This window comes from Rhinoderma darwinii, chromosome 5, assembly GCF_050947455.1.
Source record: "Rhinoderma darwinii isolate aRhiDar2 chromosome 5, aRhiDar2.hap1, whole genome shotgun sequence".
Classification (NCBI taxonomy): domain Eukaryota; kingdom Metazoa; phylum Chordata; class Amphibia; order Anura; family Rhinodermatidae; genus Rhinoderma; species Rhinoderma darwinii.
In genome coordinates, this window is record NC_134691.1 from 92,643,017 (window position 1) to 92,663,292 (window position 20,276).

Below are 20,276 nucleotides of genomic sequence, written 5' to 3' on the forward strand. Positions count from 1 at the left end.
ATTGCAGACATAAAGGATCACATTATTTATGAACAAAAATAAAACTTACCTTTTCAGCCTGGCATCCATCAAATCCTTCACCACATTGCTTCCATGCTCTACTGAGTGACTGTGGCATCAAGTTAGACTTTGTTGAGGATTTTTTGCCACCATGATCTAACTCATGTATCGCATGTATCTTATCTGAAGTTCGTTTCCCCTACAAGAGAAATATCAGTTTTTAGTTTTGTAGCATATACTGTCGACTGGACGTTACAGAACATAAAAGCTGATAATAATCATTATTGTCATATAACAGAAGGGACCATGTGCCATCAGATTGCAGCGTTTTTCATCGGATTTTCATTTCTCGCAGCTTTTATTTTTTTATTTTGTTTAAATAAAACATGCTGTGGCAAGATATGGCCTAGTTTACACTGAGTATTTTGCAGGCAGTAAAAAAAATTGACTCCAGGAATTTTGAGGCAGATTTTGACCAGCCTGCTCTTGCTTGCTGTGGTTTTCGCAATTTATTTCACCCGCTGCCATTTTTTTTCCCTCAAGTGGCTAAAAGTCACCAATGTTCATTATGCTTACCCATGTTCAGTAGCGTAGTAATATGACCCAGTGGATAAAGTGGCGCCCCGATGCGCGTTTCGCGTGTAGCTTCTTCAAGGGGTTTATCCACTGGGTCATATTACTACGTTACTGAACATGGGTAAGCATAGGACAGCGGTCTTGTCAGGTCCTACAAATAGCTATTATACTGTTTGCGTTCACTAGATGATAAATCGCTACTCTTAGCTCTCCACTCTCTCTTTTCTTTTTTCTGTCCTGACATATACCGACCTATATGAGTATATCCCTAAGATGGGATACAATAAATGAGTGATTTTTTCACGTCATATATTGCCTGTACTTAATTCTTATTTAATGTACATTCATTTTTGATCCAGTAAATAACTTGTTTTAGATTCTCATGTTTTTGATCTATAAAGATTTTGTATTTTCTTAATACTTGATATTTCTGGACTCTTTTTCTCAAGTTTCTATAAACTATGAAATAAAAGAGCATCAGAAACATGTGGACATCTGAAAGTTCAAATACTGTAAAAATACAATGTTACCAAAATCTAAAGCGTTTATGAACTTTATATAATGCAGAACAGGGATTCTAATCTTTCTGTAAAAGCTAGGCTGCACAATGTTGGTAGCCTTATCGATAGCATCAAGGGTGTATTTACACCATATTTAAGGTTACACTGGGAAAATCTCCCGGCATATTCCCATGAAAGTAAAGCCCAACGTGTGCAGTAGCATACGTCATCCATAGGCCACCTTGCAAAAAAATAATAATAATCATTTAATTGCAGTGGCTTATTGTACAGAAAAGTGCAACAGGCTGCAAGTGTACAGACATATGTCACCCTGGTGGATGCCAAAAGGGACAAACTTGCTATCTATGGGGTCTATAGATCCCTATTCGACTCTCTTGCCACATTGACTTGAATATGTCCATGATAAACAACTTCAGACATGAGATCATAACACTGCCGTCTTGCAGCTTAGTCCTCATGCACACGACCGTAGCCATGCGCACGGCCGTGATTTTCGGGTCGGCCGGCAGCGGACTGTCAGCCGCGAGCCGCCCGCAAATCGCGGGACATGCACATGGCCGCGGCGATTATTTTCAATGAGCCCGGACCACAGAAGACGGCCGTAATAAGACATGTTCGTTCTTTCTGCGGTGCTGTCTCCCGGGCCATGCACGGACCGTAAAAACTACGGTCGTGTGCATGGCCCCATAGAAATTAATGGGGCCGCAATTCTCCTGTGGATTTTCGGGGGAATTGCGGCCGCAAAAGCACGTTCGTGTGCATGGGGCCTATCATACACAGCAGCTGCTAGTGTGATATCTATTTACTGAAAAGGCGTGTGTCAAAAGATAGTGCAATGTACGTGGCAGACTTACAGTTTGTATCTGTTGTCACTGCTTACGTCCACCAAGGGAACATCTCTAAGGTGGACGTCCATGCACAGATTGGGCTGCTTTCCCGGCATTACTAATCTAACAGTAGCGCACAGTAATCTATTTCTATAACTCTCCCCTGCTGAATAGCTGTGAGGGAATGTGAAGAGGGATCATTTTTCCCCGTTTGGGATATATGGCAGAAAATATGTCCAACATATACACCGAAAGCGTGCATTATAATGTGTCTAACACATCCGAAAAGAGTGTTGACAACACTTTTGAATACAGGGGGAACCCTGCAGAAAAAAAATAAAAAAAGATTCTAAAATTATATTGGGAGTCAATTTACGATGCACTGTATGTAACTGTATAGCAGAAGTTGTATATGTCGGTGCCATACGTTCGATATATACATTGGGAGCATTTTACATTGCATACGCTGAAGGTAAATAAAAATGTACAGAATTAGAAAAGACGTTGTATGATAAATTTTCGCATAAATTAAAGGAACGTACATGCGGGTAAACATCGGAATAACATCAGTATTGCAAAAGCTGGTAAATACTTTCCTGTTGAGTCATTTGATTATATAAAAGTACAAATATGCAGTATTCCTTTGACTATTGATCCTCTGGGAAATCAACAACACATTACCTACCTATCCATTCAATCTACATAAATCTTGAAAATAGGAATTTTAGTACTATCAAATACAACACTAGAAATTCTGGGTATATTACATCACAAGAATTATTGGCTGTACGCCAATGAAATCTGCCAAGTTAAATCTCCTATGGTCAGCTTCAGGAAATCTGTGAATCACATGTGCTCCAAATGGAGCAAAAACTGTAACAACTATCCCAAAATGGTTTGGATCTGAAGATGTTATTTAAAGAGGCTCTGTCACCAGATTATAAGTGCCCTATTTCCTACATAATGTGATTGGCGCTGTAATGTAGATAACACTTTTTATTTATTTTTAAAAACGATCATTTTTGAGGAAGTTACGAGCAATTTTAGATTTATGTTAATTACTTTCTTAATGCCCAACTGGGCGTTTTTTAACTTTTGACCAAGTGAGCATTGTAAAGAGAAGTGTATGACGCTGACCAATCAGCGTCATACACTTCTCTCCATTCATACTCAGCACAGCGTGATCTAGCGAGATCATGCTGTGCTGTCACATACTCACACATTAACTTTACCTCCAGCCAGGACGCGATGTCTATTCACAATTCCGCAAAAAGGTGAGGGATTGGCGGCGCTCCTCCGAGACAATTATGAGGTGGTGAAGTGTAGATCGCCGGCTGCCACCCACTGCAGTCCCTTGGTGCTAAATCCTTAATACCTGGGACAAGGTGAGAGTCAGAAGGTGAAGAGAAAAAATGCAGTGTAATTACGGGTATCGGCGCCAGGCTGAAGAGGATCAGGAACGGAGTTCCTGATCCTCTTCAGCCTGGCACCGATACCCATAATTACACTGCATTTTTTCTCTTCACCTTCTGACTATTCACAATTCCGACACTTCGGTAAAGTTTGTGTGGGACTTAATCGATGCATAGCGTGATCTCGCGAGAACACGCTACTGCTGTCATTTATAGCGTGATCTCGCGAGATCAAGCGGTGCAGCGATTAAGTCCCACACAAACTTTACCGAAGTGTCAGGATTGTGAATAGACATCGCGTCCTGGCTGGAGGTAAAGTTAATGTGGGTGTATGTGACAGCACAGCATGTGCGGAGTATGAATGGAGAGAAGTGTATGACACTGATTGGTCAGCATCATACACTTCTCTTTACAACGCCCACTTGGCCAAAACTTAAAAAACACCCAGTTGGGCATTAAGAAAGTAATTAGCATAAATCTAAAATTGCTCATAACTTCCTCAAAAATGATCGTTTTTCAAAATAAAAAACGGTGTTGTTATCTACATTACAGGGCCGATCACATTATGTAGGAGATAGGGCTTCTTTAAATTCATGATGACAGCACCTTTTACATATTCTATCAGAATACATAAGGACATTAGAACACATATCCTACAAACATGGTATAGGCATATAAACCTATAGGACACACAAATGTATAATCCAACGTGTTTTTTCGCCGTAGAAATCCGGGACTGACCCTCAGAATCCTGCAGTGGATTTGCAGCGGTTGTGCAGCAGATTCGCATGAGGATTAGTCCTATTGTCATTAAATGGGGCTAATCCTCAGGGTTTCTTGCTTCTTATTTCCACTGTAGATTTTTTTTTTATGCTGCGCAGACAAAAAAAATCCACGTGGGAATTGCATGTTAGCAGGGTTGCAGAAAACCCCATTAGCATGGATGGAATTCAGTTTGTCAGCACTGAATCTGTGACAAAATCAGTTTCAAATCCGACACACGTGAAGGCGGCCTGAAGGTTTTCCTACCTTTAATTCGTCACGATTGGATCTTAATTTTGGCAAAATATACATAGCGAACACAGACTGTAGATACAGAATTGTGAATAAGCCCTATATGTGTACTGGTGGAACATGAACAGAGCCAATGAGACAAAAGGCAGTCACTGGGAAACGCAAAGCTCTGCTCTTCTGTGCTGTCCTTCTCTAGTAAGATGTTACTGTGAGCAGCCAATTAGCGGGGCACTCTAAGGCCTCATGCACACGAACGTGTTTTTGCATCCGCAATTCACCCGAAAATCTGCGGGTGAATTGCGGACCCATTCATTGCTATGGGTCCATGCACACAACCGTGGTTTCCATGGTCAGTGCACTAGCCGGGAGCCTGGACCTCAAAAAGATTGGACATGTCTGATTACGGGCCGCATTTGCGTTCCAGGCTCATAGAAATCAATGTGTGCGCGGCCTGTGATTTGTAGGCGGACCGCAGATGACACTCCACGGCCGTCCGTGCCGCAATCACGGGCCGTGCACACAGCTACGGTCGTGTGCATGAGGCCTTTGGAGCCCCTCCACTTATGCAAATGCCCATCCCTGCTACTTCGTAGCTCTGGGGCAGTAAAGAAATATCAGTCTACTTATCATCTGATCCTGCAGATTCCTCCCCAAACTGGAAAAGGCACTGCACCCTATCCAAGGTCACCTGCTGAGGCATCAGCCGCACAGCAAATACACACTGGCCACTAGTCGTGTAATTGTGGAGCTGAAACAGGTACTTCATCAGTAGAACAGCAGCCCCAACCTTTCCAGAAGTCTCAAGTGGTAACAGAAGGCGCTTATTTTCATCTGCTGTATGCGGTCTTTAGCATTCTGCAACAGTCTGTACTATATTATAAAGCAGCGGTCCCCAAACTTTTGGACCAGTTTCATGCAAGACAATTTTTCCAAAGACCATCAGGGGAGATTGGGGATCAATCGCACTACAAAAATATCCTGCAGACTGCAATTAAATGGAAATAAAAATGAAAACGTTTTTAGGGTCAGTTCACACGTTGCGTAAATACTGTGGATTTTCCACAACGGCTGCTGAAAATCCGCAGCCTAATACAGTAGCAGCAAAGTGGATGAGAACAATTCTCATCCACACGCTGCGTAAATAGTGAGCGAAAAAAACTACTCAGAAATCGACATGCGGTACAGAGTTTTATTTTGTAGAATTTAAAATTGTATTTGCGTAAACGCTGCATATTCGTTGCAGGTTTTCCCCATTGAATTCAATGGGAATGTAAAACCCGAAACAAATAGCAGTTGTCAGGGCCGGCCCTAGGATAGATGGCGCCCTGTGCGAAATGATCTTTCGGCGCCCCACCCCATCATTAAAAAAAAATGCCCCATAAAAAAAATTATAACGCCCCTTTAGTGCCCCCATACAGTATAATAATAATATTTAATAATATAATATATTACAACACCTTCAAGGACACAGTATTTTGTCCTCTAATTGTGCCCACAGTATTATGCCAAACAAAAACAAAAATTGTACTCACCTAGGCCCCGTTCCCATGACGAACTGAGCTGCTCCATGACGGGACCCTGTAGCCTAGTACAGAATTTCCCAACCTTTTCGGACTCGAGGCAGCACTGGAAAAACAAAATTTCCTCAGGGACCCCTACCAAAAATTGTTTTGAGAAAGACAGAAAACGGCTAAGAACAAGCACTACACTCGTAGGGTATGTTCACACATGTTTTTGTAAGGCAAAAAAAATCTGCCTCAAAATTCCTTCAGCAACTGACAGCGTTGGGTGACCTTTTTTTTGTTTTTTCTTAAGCTGTTGAAGCGAATGCAAAAGACACTGGAAAAAAAAGCTTCAAACGGGCGCCACAGGTATTTTCTGCCTCCTATTAATTACAATTGGAGGTCAGAGGTGGAAACCACTTGAAGACCATCAGCCCCCCACTCACAGTAAAATGACCATCAACCCCCCACTTACAGTAAAATGACCATCAGCCCACCACTCACAGATTTCCCCTGTAGGTAGCGCCACACAGCCCCTTGTGGGTAACGCCAGACAGCCCCCTTGTGGGTAGCGCCAGACAGCCCCCTTGTGGGTAGCGCCGCACAGCCCCCTTGTGGGTAGCGCCGCACAGCCCCCTTGTGGGTAGCGCCGCACAGCCCCCTTGTAGGTAGCGCCGCACAGCCCCCTTGTAGGTAGCGCCGCACAGCCCCCTTGTAGGTAGGGCCGCACAGCCCCCTTGTAGGTAGCGCCGCACAGCCCCCTTGTAGGTAGCGCCGCACAGCCCCCTTGTAGGTAGCGCCGCACAGCCCCCTTGTAGGTAGCGCCGCACAGCCCCCTTGTAGGTAGCGCCGCACAGCCCCCTTGTAGGTAGCGCCGCACAGCCCCCTTGTAGGTAGCGCCGCACAGCCCCCTTGTAGGTAGCGCCGCACAGCCCCCTGTAGGGAGCGCCGCACAGCCCCCTTGTAGGGAGCGCCGCACAGCCCCCTGTAGGGAGCGCCGCACAGCCCCCTGTAGGGAGCGCCGCACAGCCCCCTGTAGGGAGCGCCGCACAGCCCCCTGTAGGGAGCGCCGCAATGCCCCTGGTAGGGAGCGCCACACAGCCCCTGGTAGGGAGTGCCACACAGCCCCTGGTTGGTAGTGCCCCACAGCCCCCTGGTTGGTAGTGCCCCACAGCCCCCTGGTTGGTAGTGCCCCACAGCCCCCTGGTTGGTAGTGCCCCACAGCCCCCTGGTTGGTAGTACCACACAGCCCACTGGTTGGTAGTACCACACAGCCCACTGGTTGGTAGTGCCACACAGTCCACTGGTTGGTAGTGCCACACAGTCCACTGGTTGGTAGTGCCACACAGTCCACTGGTTGGTAGTGCCACACAGCCCACTGGTTAGTAGTGCCACACAGCCCACTGGTTGGTAGTGCCACACAGCCCACTGGTTGGTAGTGCCACACAGCCCACTGGTTGGTAGTGCCACACAGCCCACTGGTTGGTAGTGCCACACAGCCCACTGGTTGGTAGTGCCACACAGCCCACTGGTTGGTAGTGCCACACAGCCCACTGGTTGGTAGTGCCACACAGCCCACTGGTTGGTAGTGCCACACAGCCCCCTGGTTGGTAGAGCCACAGCCTCCTGGTTGGTAGTGCCACACAGCCCACATCCCCCTGGTTGGTAGTGCCACACAGCCCCCTGGTTGGCAGTGCCACACAGCCCACAGCCCCCTGGTTGGTAGTGCCACACAGCCCACAGCCCCCTGGTAGGTAGTGCCACACTGCCCACAGCCCCCTTGTAGGTAGTGCAAGGACTACGAAATGACCCCGATAGCTGGCGGGCAATAGACATTCAAAAAAAGGACAACTGTGCAGGAGCACACAAAATATCCAGCTTTCCCAGCTATCAAATAAATGTGTGGAAATAAACTAAAATATAACTTTTATTTAGTCTGAGTAAAGGATTAATCCTTTTAGCTAGATTAAATAAAAGTTATATCTTCGTTTATTTCCACACTTTTTTTTTGATACCCGAGAAAGCTGGGTATTTTGTGTGCTCCTGCACAGTTGCCCTTTGTAGGTAGTGCCACACAGCCCACAGCCCCCCTTTAGATAGCAACCCCCCCCCCCTTCCAGTAAAGATAACGCCACTGTAGCTCCCTGAAGGAGCGGAATCCCCGTGTGGCCGGGGGATTCCGCTCCTGGAGCGCTGCTTGATGCCTCTGTCCATATATGGACAGTGACATCAGGGAAAACTCCTGAATTGGAATCCCCGGTCACAGCGTTGCAGACGCTATGACCGTTGATTCCACTCCAGGAGAAGCTCCTGTCGTCTGTGTCCATGACGTCATTGGTTTCTCCTGGAGTGGAATCCCCGGTCATAGAGTCTGCAATGCTGTGACCCGGGATTCCGCTTCAGGAGTTTCCCCTGATGTCACTCTCCATATATGGACAGAAACATCAAGCAGCGCTCCAGGAGTGGAATCCTCGGCCACACGAGGATTCCGCTCCTTCAGGGAGCTACAGTGGTGCTAGTAGACAGCAGAGCAGGGAGAAACCTCCCTGCTCTGCTATATTCCCCCCCTGTAGATAGCATCCCCACCCCCCTTCCAGTATAGATAGCGCCACTGTAGCTCCCTGAAGGAGCGGAATCCCCGTGTGGCCGGGGATTCCACTATGGCTGCTACAGCGGTAGCGACGGCCACTAAGTGAAGAAGCACCCGGGTGGAAAGGCGCCTGCAGTGTGTGTGTATCCCCGCTGCTAGTTGCAACGGCGCGGGGATACACACACCCGCTGGCGCCCCTCTTGCCGTGTGGCGGTTGGCGCCCTGTGCGACCGCACTGGTCGAACATAGCTAAGGCCGGCCATGCCAGTTGTTGAGTTTATTGTGGCGGAATCGCTGTGATTCCACCGCAAAAAACGCAACTCAGAAAAAAAAAAATCTTCTACTTACCCAGAAGTCTGTTTTTTTCCTCCAGGCCGCCCTCCTGGGATGACGTTTCTTCGCTTTTGACCGCCGCTGCAGCCAATCATAGGCTACAGCGGTCTCCTGGGATGAAATCCTAGGAGGCCGGCCTGCTAGCATGCCAGCTAAATGTTGCAGTTTTCCACAGCCGACATTCTGGGCAAAATACTGCACCACAGTTTAGTGCGGTTTTGCGTCTGAAATTCCCTGCAGCACTTTACCCAATGATCCACCATTGTTATAAAGTATATACCATATACTACATTATATGACAGCTGTTTTGTACTCTCTCTTTCCAGCAGGAGTGGTCTGCCACCATTTCTCCTGGAAGAGACGGATCTTGATGTGGTCAGTAACAATATTCATGGTAACTTATAAAGAAGAGTTTCAGTATCCAAATCCAAAGTTAGGCTTTTGTTGTCACTTCACATAAAATACAACTCTGAAACAAAACATACACTGCTTATGCATTTCAGGCCGATATGGCCCTTATTCATAGCATGAAGGTGGGTGTGTACACTTGACTTTGAAACTAGTCATGGCCAATCGCAAGCAAAGAATGGAAACCACATGACTAACATAAGGGTGCACAATTTAAAATACAAAATGTTTGCTTTCCAATACAAAGACGCATATCAAAGACTACAGAATTTACAAAATGTTAGTAATGTAGCTTTAAATCATGTCTACCGGAAAACCAGTATTCAACATAAATATACAAAATGTGTAGCCCTCCACCGGAACCCCTCATTCCCATCTTTGGAAATCCTGACTTTTCCCCGAGCCTTCACATCCAGAAATTTTTTGGAATAAAGATAATCAGACCCTACCTGAGAAGAGAAAAGTGCTCGCTGAAGGTTCTGTTAATATACGCTCCTGGTAGGGGGCCTCCATTAAAAGGCAAAGTTTGAACTGGGCCTCAAAAACAGGAACCTGTTACCTGCCAAAAAAACCGCAGCTGACATCACAGTTAGTTTGCAGGCGCCTCAAAGTTTCTGACGCTTTTTTATTTTTTTCTTCTAGCCCCCACCGTTGCTGAGATATCGGAGCCGTTCGTTTTGGTGCCTGATATGCAAATAAGGCCTTTGACTGTTAAGTGGGCGGGTAACACCTATCACTTGATAAGTGGTAACCGCCCACTTAACAGTCAAAGGCCTCATTTGCAAAACGAACGGCCCCGATATCTAAGGAACAGTGGGGGGTAGAAGAAAAAAATAAAAAGCATCAGAATCTGTGAGGCGCCTGCAATCTAACTGATGTCACTGCAGTTTTTTGGGCAGCTGACAGGACCCCTTAGTAATTTTGAGGCAATTTTTAAGGCAAAGTCAGGAGAGGATCCTGGTGGGGGTCTTAGTGTTGGGAGTATAATGCCGAGTTCCCATGGGTCATATACACTGCGTAAAAATCACAAAGCTTATCCGACCTGGAGCCCGCAGTACAGTCCAAGAAAAAAAAAAAATAATCTCACACGGAATTTCCGCTGTGGAAAGCAGCACTGTGAAAAAAAACGCTGTCCATACTTACCCCTTCCCTCCTCTCTGCGCGTAGTCCGGCCTCCTACGATGACATTGCAGGCCAGCTGACGCCACAGCGGTCACATGGGATGAAACATCATCCCAGGAGGCCGGACTACAGGAAGGAGGAGAGCGTTCTGGGTATGATTACATTTTTCACGGACTTGCGAATTTTGCGGTGCAATCGTTGCGATTCCCACGCAAACGTCGCCACACTTGGCTTTCTGTTGCAGGTTTTGCATCCCCATTAACCCCTTCAGGACTGAGCCTGTTTTGGCCTTCAGGACGAAGCAGATTTTTCAAATCTGACATGTGTCACTTTATGTGGTAATTACTTCAGAATGCTTTTACATATCCAAGTGATTCTGAGATTGTTTTCTCGTGACACATTGTACTTTATGTTAGTGAAAAAATTTGGTCAATAAATTCAATATTTATTTGTAAAAAACACCAAGATTTAGAGAAAAATTGCAAAAATGTGCATTTTTGTAAATTTAAATGTATCTATTTGTAAAACAGATAGTTATACCACACAAAATAGTTACTAGTTTACATTTCCCATATGTCTACTTTTATGTTTGCATCATTTTTTGAACATTCTTTTATTTTTCTAGGACGTTACAAGGCTTAGAACTTTAGCATCGATTGGTCATATTTTCAAGAAAATTTCAAAAGGCTATGTTTTCAGGGACCAGTTCAGTTCTGAAGTGGCTTTGAGGGCCTTATATATTAGAAAGTCCCCATAAATCACCCCATTTGAAAACTGCACCCCTCAAAGTATTCAAAACAGCATTCAGAAAGTATTTTAACCCTTTAGGCGTTTCACAGGAATTAAATTTCATTTTTTTTTTTGCCAAAATTCATTTGTATTAAAAAAAATTCTGTACCACAGAAAGTTTTACCCGAGAAATGCAACTCAATATTTAATGCCCAGGTTCTGCAGTTTTTAGAAATATCCCACATGTGGCCCTACTGTGCTAATAGACTGAAACACCGGCCTCAGAAGAAAAACAGCACCAAAGTGGAGGTCTTATAGGGCCAAAACAGTAAAGACCCCCCCAAAAGTGACCCCATTTTGGAAACTACACCCCTCAAGGAATTTATCTAGGGGTATAGTTAGCATTTTGAACCCACAGTTTTTTTGCTAAATTTATTTGAATTAGTATGTGAAGATGAAAATCTACTTTTTTCGGAAAAAACGTATACATTTTTCAATTTTACAAGGAATAAAGGAGAAAAAACACCCCAACATATGTAAAGCAATTTCTTCCGATTATAGCAATACCCCATATGTGGTAATAAACTGCTGTTTGGACCCAGAGCTGGGCTCAGAAGGGAAGGAGCACCATTTGGATTTTGGATTTCTGATGGAATAGTTTTCAGTGCCGTGTCGCGTTTGCATTGCACTGGAGGAACCAAAATAGTGGAAACCCCCCACCCCCCCCAAAAGTGACCCCATTTTGGAAACTACACCCCTCAAGGAATTTTTTTAGGGATAAAGTTAGCATTTTGACCCCACAGTTGTTTTGCTGAATTCATTGGAATTAGTCTGTAAAGGCAAAAATCGACTTTTTTTCTGAAAAAACATAGCCATTTTTAATTTTGACAAAGAATAAAGGAGAAAAAGCACCCCAACATTTGTAAAACTATTTCTCCCGATTACGGAACTACGCCATATGTGATAATAAACTGCTGTTTGGACCCACAGCGGGGCTTAGAAGGGAATAGGGATGTCACGATACCAGAATTTGGACTTCGATACCGATACTTCGTTTAGTATTGCGATTTCCATACTTTGCCAACAGTAATAAAAAATAATAATAATTTCTTCCGTTTTCGGATGTGAGGCGCGAGGTGTGATGATGAATTTTGAATGCGCCTCACATTAATAGTAATTAATCCCATCATGTTTCTCAGTCATAATGGGTTAATGTGTGAGGTACATGATGGGGTTAATTACTATTAATGTGAGGGACATGGAGGTTAAATTCATCGCACCTAGAGCCTCACATTAATAAGTGAAAGAAAGCAGTGTTTATTTCATTTTTTTACAGCGTACACATCATAAATGATGCAAAAACATTGTTGTCCGCGCCATTACTGAATGTGTGAATATTTTATGTATTGAGACTTATTTTAATGTTTATTGTAAAAAGGGTGAATGTGTATTTTTTTTTAAATTTGACATTACTTTGTTTTTACTTTATTTTTAAACTTTAATGTACTGACATATATCAGATATGTGCCAGTACATTAACCTGTGGACAGATAGCACACAGGCAGTTGTTAGGACATACCCAAATATGCCCTAACAACAAGAAATATGGTAAGACAGCCTTGGGGTCTGTCAATAGACCCTGGGTTGTCTGCCCATATATGGTATGGCCCTCGATCGCGTCACAGGAATTCCCTGTGACGCGATCCAGGGGCATCCCCCCTGCTCATTTTCTCCTGAATGCTGCAGTCAGCTGTGATCGCAGCATTCAGGAGAATAGCGGCGGAGCTGAGCGGTTTCTCTCATCTCCGCCGTTATAGAGCGGGGCTGCGGCTGTGTAATACAGTCATTGCCCCGCTCCTGACAGTAAGTGAGCGCGCGGTCAGCATGAGGAGGTGCGGCCGGCGCTGAACTAATGAGCGGCAGTTCAGGCACTGGGGACAGTACATGGGGGTGTTTTGCAGTGCACCTGCCATGTTCTGTCTTCAGTGTTGGCGCTCATTAGTGCAGCGCCGGCCGAATCACATCATCCTGACCCCGCAAACATGTCATGACTTAGGAGCGGGGCTGTGGCTGTATTACACAGCTGCAGCCGCGCTCTCATACATTCATGTGTTACTATACTAAGCTATGCGGCTGCGCAGCTCAGTATCGAAATACAGGAAATAGCGGTATCGAACCGTTTATGGATGCAGAGTATCGAAACAGTATTGAAGTTTCGATGCACCGTGCATCCCTAGAAGGGAAGGAGCTCTATTTGGCTTTTGGAGCTCAAATTTAGCTGAAATGGTTTTCGGGTGTCATGTCGCATTTGCAAAGCCCCATGAGAGGCCAAAACAGTGGAAACCCCCCAAAAGTGACCCCATTTGGGAAACGACACAATTTCTCCCGAGTACGGCAATACCCCACATGTGGTCATAAATGTTTATTCATTAGAAAAGTAATTAAAGAGGCTCATAAGGAGATTGGCGCTATAATGTAGGTGACTGTAATGCTTTTTATTTAAAAAAAAACTATCTATTTTTACCACTTTATTAGCGATTTTAGATTTATGATAATGAGTTGCTTAATACCCAAGTGGGCGTATTTTTACTTTAGACCAAGTGGGCGTTGTACAGGGGAGCGTATGACGCTGACCAATTAGCCTCATGCACTCCTCTCCATTCATTTACTCTGCTAGATCCTTATGTGCTGTCTTATACTAACACATTAACAATAGTGAAGTGTTTAGACAGTGAATAGACATTCCACGGGATGTCTATTCACAATCTCTGTATTCGTTACTCTGTGGTAGTTACAGCAGAGGAAGCGTAATCTCGCGAGATCTCGCTGTAAATGACAGGTTACAACGAGATCACGCTTCCTCTGCTGTAACTACCATATAAACAGTAACGAAGTGCAGAGATTGTGAATAGACATCCCGTGGAATGTCTATTCACTGTCTAAACACTTCAGTATTGTTAATGTGTTAGTATAAGACAGCACATAAGGATCTAGCAGGATCCCTATGCGCTGAGTAAATGGAGAGGAGTGCATGATGCTGATTGGTTAGCGTCATACACTCCCCTGTACAACGCCCACTTGGTCTAAAGTGAAAATACGCCCACTTGGGCATTAAGCAACTCATTAGCATAAATCTAAAATCGGTAAAAATAGATCGTTTTTTTTAAATAAAAAGCACTGCTGTCACCTACATTATAGCGCCCATCTCCTTATCTAGGAGATAGGGCACTCATAATGTGGTGACAGAGCCTCTTTAACCCTTTCCGAACCATTTTTTGCTTTTTCTTTTTTTCCTCCCCGCTTTCCAAGAGCCATAACTTTTTTATTTTTCAGTCAATAGAGTGGTGTGAGGGCTTATTTGTTGCAGGACGAGCTGTAATTTTTATTGGTACCATTTTTTGGTACATACAACTTTTTGAGCACTTTTTATTACATTTTTTGGTGGAGCCAAGGTGACCAAAAAAATAGCGATTTTGAAGTTTTACATTCTTTATTTTTCACAGCGTTCACTGTGAGAGTTAAATAATGGAATATTGTAATAGTTATGACGTTTACGGATGCAGCGATACCAATATTGTGTATTTTTATATTTTTTTTACATTACTTTAGAGAAAAAAAATGTGAAAAGTTTTTTTTGGGGACTTTAAATATTTATTTAATTTTTTTCACTAATAATAACGATTTACTTTTGTTTTTACACATTTTATTAGTCCCCCTAGGGGACTTGAACCAGCAATCAGTAGATCACTGGTACAATACACTGCAATACTATTGTCATATTGTCAGCGCGACCGCTGTTCCTGTCCGTTAGTCCTGGGTGTCAGCTCCAATACACACCTGACACCCGCAGCGTATGGCGCGGGCTCAGCGCGTGAGCCCGCTCCATACATCACCCCCCACACCACAACATGCTATGTCGTGGTGTGCGAAGGGGTTAATGTGCAGCGGATGGTGCAGATTGAAAATTAAAATTTTCCACTGATATGCCATTTTAGTGCACAATATATTGTGTCCAGTTTGTGCCACTGAAGAAAAATACCTCATAAAATATTAACCGGGTTCTCCCGAATATGGCGATGCAAGATCTGTGGGCGTAAACTGCTGTTTGGGCGCGCTGTAGGGCTCAGAAAGGGAGGGAGTGGCATTTGGAGCGCAGATTTTGCTTAGTATTAGTTCTGTTTGGGGTATGGCTGGTATTTCAGTTTATAATGTGGGGGCATATGTAATCTGTGCGGAGTAAATAAGAGGGCATAATAATGGGATAAATAATAATTTATAGATATGTGGCCGATGTCGCACTGATAAATGGCGCCCGATCTTATCCGCTTTTGGAACACTCTGCATATTTTGCATCGTCATATTCTGAGAGCCAGAACTTCTTTATTTTTTCTTCACTGGAGCTGTGTGAGGGCTTCTTTGTTGTGGGACAAATCTGTAGTTTTCATTGGTACCATTTTGGGATACATACGATTTTTTTGATCACTTTTAATTAAATTTTTTGGCAAGCAAGGTGACCATAAACAAGCAATTCTGACAATATTTTTTATTCTTTTTTTTCTATGCCGTTCACCGTGGGCTATAAATGACCATTTTACTTTATTCTGCGGGTCGGTACGATTACGTTGATACCATTTATATATCTTTTTTTTATGTTTTGCAGCTTTCGTGCAATAAAATCACTTATTTATAAAATAATTTATTTTTTGTGTCACAGTATTCTGAGAGCCATAACTTTGTTATTTTTCAGTCAAAAAAGCTGTGTAAGGGCTTGTTTTTTGCGGGACAGGTTGAAGTTTTTTATTGGTACCATTTTGGGGTACATGGGACTTTTTGATCACTTTTCATTGTATATTTTGTGAGGAGTGGTGACTAAAAAATAGTGATTCTAGCATGGTTTCTTTACTTATTTTTTTTGCGGCGTTCACCGTGCGGAAAAAATATGCGTACTTTTTTTTTAACGTGTTAATATTTTTCCAATAATAAAAGACTTAGGGCTTATTTAGACGAACGTGATATACGTCCGTGCAACGCGCGTGATTTTCACTCGCCTCGCCTGGACCTATGTTAGTCAATGGGGCCAGGCAGACAGTCCGTGATTTTCACGCAGCGTATGTCCGCTGCGTGAAATGCACGACATGTCCTATATTTGTGCGTTATTCGCGCATCACGCATCCATTGACGTCAATGGGTGCGTGAAAATCACGCGCAGCACACGGAAGCACTTCCGTGTGACGCACATGGTTCGAGCAACAGCAGTAAAAACTATGAATGAAAACAGAAAAGCACCACGTGCTTTTCCGTTTACAAACATACAAACAGAGTGTCATAATGATGGCGGCTGCGCAAAAATCAAGCAGCCGCGCATCATACGCGGCTGACACACGCAGCTGTTAAGTGCCTTTTGCGCGCGCAAAACGCACACGCTCGTGTAAATCCGCCCTTATTATAGGAAGAAAAACAATTTGTTTATGTAACTTATAACTTTTATTTTTACACTTTTTTTTAAAACATTTTTATTATCTTTTCTTGACTTTTTTTTTTAATTGTCCCATTAGGGGACACTTAGACTTGCAGCTCTGATCTCTGCTGGAACACATTACACTACCTACGTAGTGTAATGTGTTCTAACTGTCATTGTGACGTGACAGTCACTCTGACAGGGAGCCTATGAGAACCAGGCTCCGGATGGTCCTCATAGGCTTCCGTGCATTGCAGCCCGGAGGCCATTGTCTGGCCTCTGGTTGCCGTGACCAGAATCGCCAGCCCCCGCAAATGCATGTGGGGGACTGCCGATCTGCTCTAAACCTCTTCAATGCGGCGATCACAATCGACCGCCGCATCGAAGGGGTTAATTGACGATTTCAGCGGCAACGGTTCACTTATCGGCAACGGGGAGAGCAGGGCAGACACTCTGCACAGTTAACCGCCGCTGCTGTGTAGCGCCGCGCGGCGGTTAACTGTTAAAGCACGGACGTAACTGCACGCTCAGGTGCGCCAAGTTACTGCTCACCTGGACGTGCATGTACGCCAAGATGCGGGAAGGGGTTAAATTCAATGGGAAAAACCCACAACACAAAAACAACAAAAACGTGGCATAAATTGACATGCTGCGGATGTAAATTCAACACCGCAGGTCAATTCATTAAAGTTTATCTTCCGCAGCGTGGACATGAGATTTTCTTAAATTTGCTGCTACTGTAAACAGGGCCGGCTTCAGTTTTATGTGGGCCCCTGGGCGACACAGACTTAGTAGGTCCCTTTGTGGGGGAGCTCACGCGGCAGGAAAATGACAGAAAACGTCCCTTTGTGCCCCCATATAGACGATCGGCCTTGTTTATTGCCCCATATAGAAGTTAGGCCCCCAGGTTGTACACCCATAAACTTAGTGCCCTCTGTAGGTAGTGCCACACAGCCACCCTCCCTGTAGGTAGCACCTTTAGGGTTCCCTCTAGGAGGGATGTCAGGGGCTTCCCCAGAGACGAAGTCCTGGAGCAGAGTCGCTAGCGCTCTGCCTGGGACTCCTTCTCTTCCTCTGACATCACCGTCCATATATGGACAGTGATGCTGTGACGACAACAGCAACAACACCTGGCGGACGAGTGGGGCCCCCACAAAGGATAGTGGGCCCCGGCACTTGCCCGGGTTCGTAGGGTGCTGACGCCGGACCAGACTGTAAATGCTGCGGAGTTTCCGCACATAAATTATTTTACAGTATTATTGTATTACCAAATATGTATAGTTTTTTTTATATGTTTTAGTACTTTGGCACGAATAAATATTTTACGGAGAATTAAAAGCTTTTTGTGCCACAGCATTGTGAGAGCCCCTAAGCCGTATGAGGGTGTGTTTTTTACAGTACTAGTTGTTTTTTTGTCTTGTCAGCTTTTTGGGTACAAGTGCAGGAAGACATACTACGGTAGTGTACAGAGCTACACGGCCTCCGTGTGACGAGTTACAAGCTCCGCCAAGTGTCCTTTGTATGGCACTATGCTACGCTCTCCTAAAAGTCATTTTTCTAGGGGAGAAAATCTCTGCATATACAGCATTTAATATGGCATGCCACGACCTGTATAAAATCGGAGGCATAAGGAAGTACAAGAGAAGCCCTATGCCCCTTGGATTTTTAAACAAAACGGAGTGGAAATATGGCCGCGTGCATGAGGCCTATGATCTGCATTATGGCGGATTTACACGAACGCGATATACGTCCGTGCCACCCACGTGTTTTTCACGCGTGTCGCACGGACCTATGTTAGTCTATGGGGCAGTGCAGACTGTCCGTGATTTTTGCGCAGCGTGAGTCCGCTGCGTAAAACTCACGACAGGTCCTATTTTTCTGCATTTTTCGCGCATCACGCACCCATTGAAGTCAATGGGTGCGTGAAAATCACGCGCACCAAACGGAAGCACTTCCGTGGGACGCGCGTTATTCGCGCAACAGCAGTCAAAATTATGTTTGAAAACAGAAAAGCACCACGTGCTTTTCTGTTTACAAACATCCAAACGGAGTGTCATAATGATGGCAGCTGCGGGAAAACCATCTGTGATGACACACCGAGCTGTTAAGTAACCTTTTGCGCACGCAAAACGCAGTGTTTTTTGCGTGCGCAAAAACGCACATGCTCGTGTAAATCCGCCCTAACTGTTGAACAACGTGAGCCACAAAACAGAACACACGATGCAAAATAAAGCCAATTCCACCATGTATATAGAGAACAACACATTTTCAGTAATATAAAGTGTTGCTGTATATTTATATTGTAGGTCAGCGTATAGATACATAAAAACTATTGGTGTCTGTCCCATAGCTGGGTTCACACAGAATTTTTTGACGCGGAAACCGCGCCGCAAAACCGTCTGAAAATGCCTCTCATCGATTTCAATGGGAGGCGGAGGCGTCTTTTTCCCGCGAGCAGTAAAACTGTCTCGCGGGAGAAAGAAGGGACATGCCCTATCTTCGGGCGTTCAGGCCTCTGACCTCCCATTGACATCAATGGGAGGAGTTTTATGCCCGCGGCGCTCAACAGCCTCGGGTGAAAAACGCCACGAAAGACAGCGTGCAGGCAGTGGAAAATCTGCCTCAAACTTCAAAACGGAATTTTGAGGCAGAATTTCCGCCTGCAAAAAACTCAGTGTGATCCCTTATTTACCCTGTACTTACAAAAATTCTGTTAATTTCTTACAAACAATTAAATATTGGTTGAAACAAAATCCAAATTCACTTATACTTTCATTACAAGTTAAAGTCCAATAACTTTTCTAAATTCCTTAGTAAATTTGCAACACACTATGAATTTATTACATTATTAATATTTTAATTTGGAAGAATTTCTACTAACTACGACTCCACCCAAAACTGACTCCAACTCCACAGCCTTGAAAACAAAATATTGTTTCGTGTCAACAGCTCCTATGCAGACCGACACGTTTCTATAGTAACAGACTGCAAACAAACGGTGTATTGTGATTTTGCAATAATATTCCCATCCACTTGTCCCCTAATTCTTACTAACTTACATTTTGACAGAGTAAAAAGAAATAGGCAACAGATGGATGGCAATAGAACTGTAGACTATGACTACACAAACTATATTTTGAAGTCTGTTACCATGGAAACACATAGGTCTGTTTTGTCCCCTCAGAATATCCGTACTTCTGAAATGTGAGCGCAGTTACTGCTAATGTGGACTGCACACCCAAGACATTCACTGTAAACTTACTAAGAAGTTCCTGTCAGGATATCACCGGGGCCTAAGTGTTTAGACAAAAAAACCGCTACGGGCAGATATGAACAGAATACAATATAAAGCGTACGTAACAGGGCAACATATCGAGAGGTAACCGGCCAGGACACGACTGCGGAAGTAACTACAAAAAGCGTTACCTTCCCCTGTGGCATCGCGACTACATGAACAGCGTTGAAATTATGATATCAGTTTGACCCTTTGTCCCTCCCGTACTCTGGGGACTCTCAGAACGCCGTCCTTCTTGATCTCTGGCGCCCATATCCAATATCCACTTATGATTGGTCATTCGACTGCTGGGAAACGCGCCAATAGGAATGCAGGAATGTAATTTGATTTGCGGCTGCGTGAGGCGTGACGTCACGAAGTCATCCACAATATGCAGGTTTATGAGCAGTTGTTGTAGTAGAGCTCAGTTTGCTTTTAACAGTGAAGCAGTCGTTGTAGCAGAGCTCAGTTTCCTTTTAACAGTGAAGCAGTTGTTGTAGCAGAGCTCAG

The 20,276-nt window shown here is 44.3% G+C and overlaps 1 protein-coding gene across 4 annotated transcripts in view; it reads right to left on the bottom strand.

Moving 5' to 3' along the window:
• Positions 1-20,056, bottom strand: part of SPIDR (scaffold protein involved in DNA repair) — a 551,620-nt gene extending 531,564 nt beyond the window's left edge. For all 4 annotated transcript variants that reach the window (XM_075826268.1, XM_075826266.1, XM_075826267.1 and 1 more), the window contains exons 1-2: positions 19,919-20,056; positions 50-199 (exon numbers count right to left, since the gene is read on the bottom strand). In XM_075826268.1, the coding sequence (XP_075682383.1) occupies positions 50-199; positions 19,919-19,933 (165 nt within the window). In that variant the 5' untranslated portion in view covers positions 19,934-20,056. The remainder of the gene's footprint in view (positions 1-49; positions 200-19,918) is intronic.
• Positions 20,057-20,276: the final 220 nt, after the last annotated feature.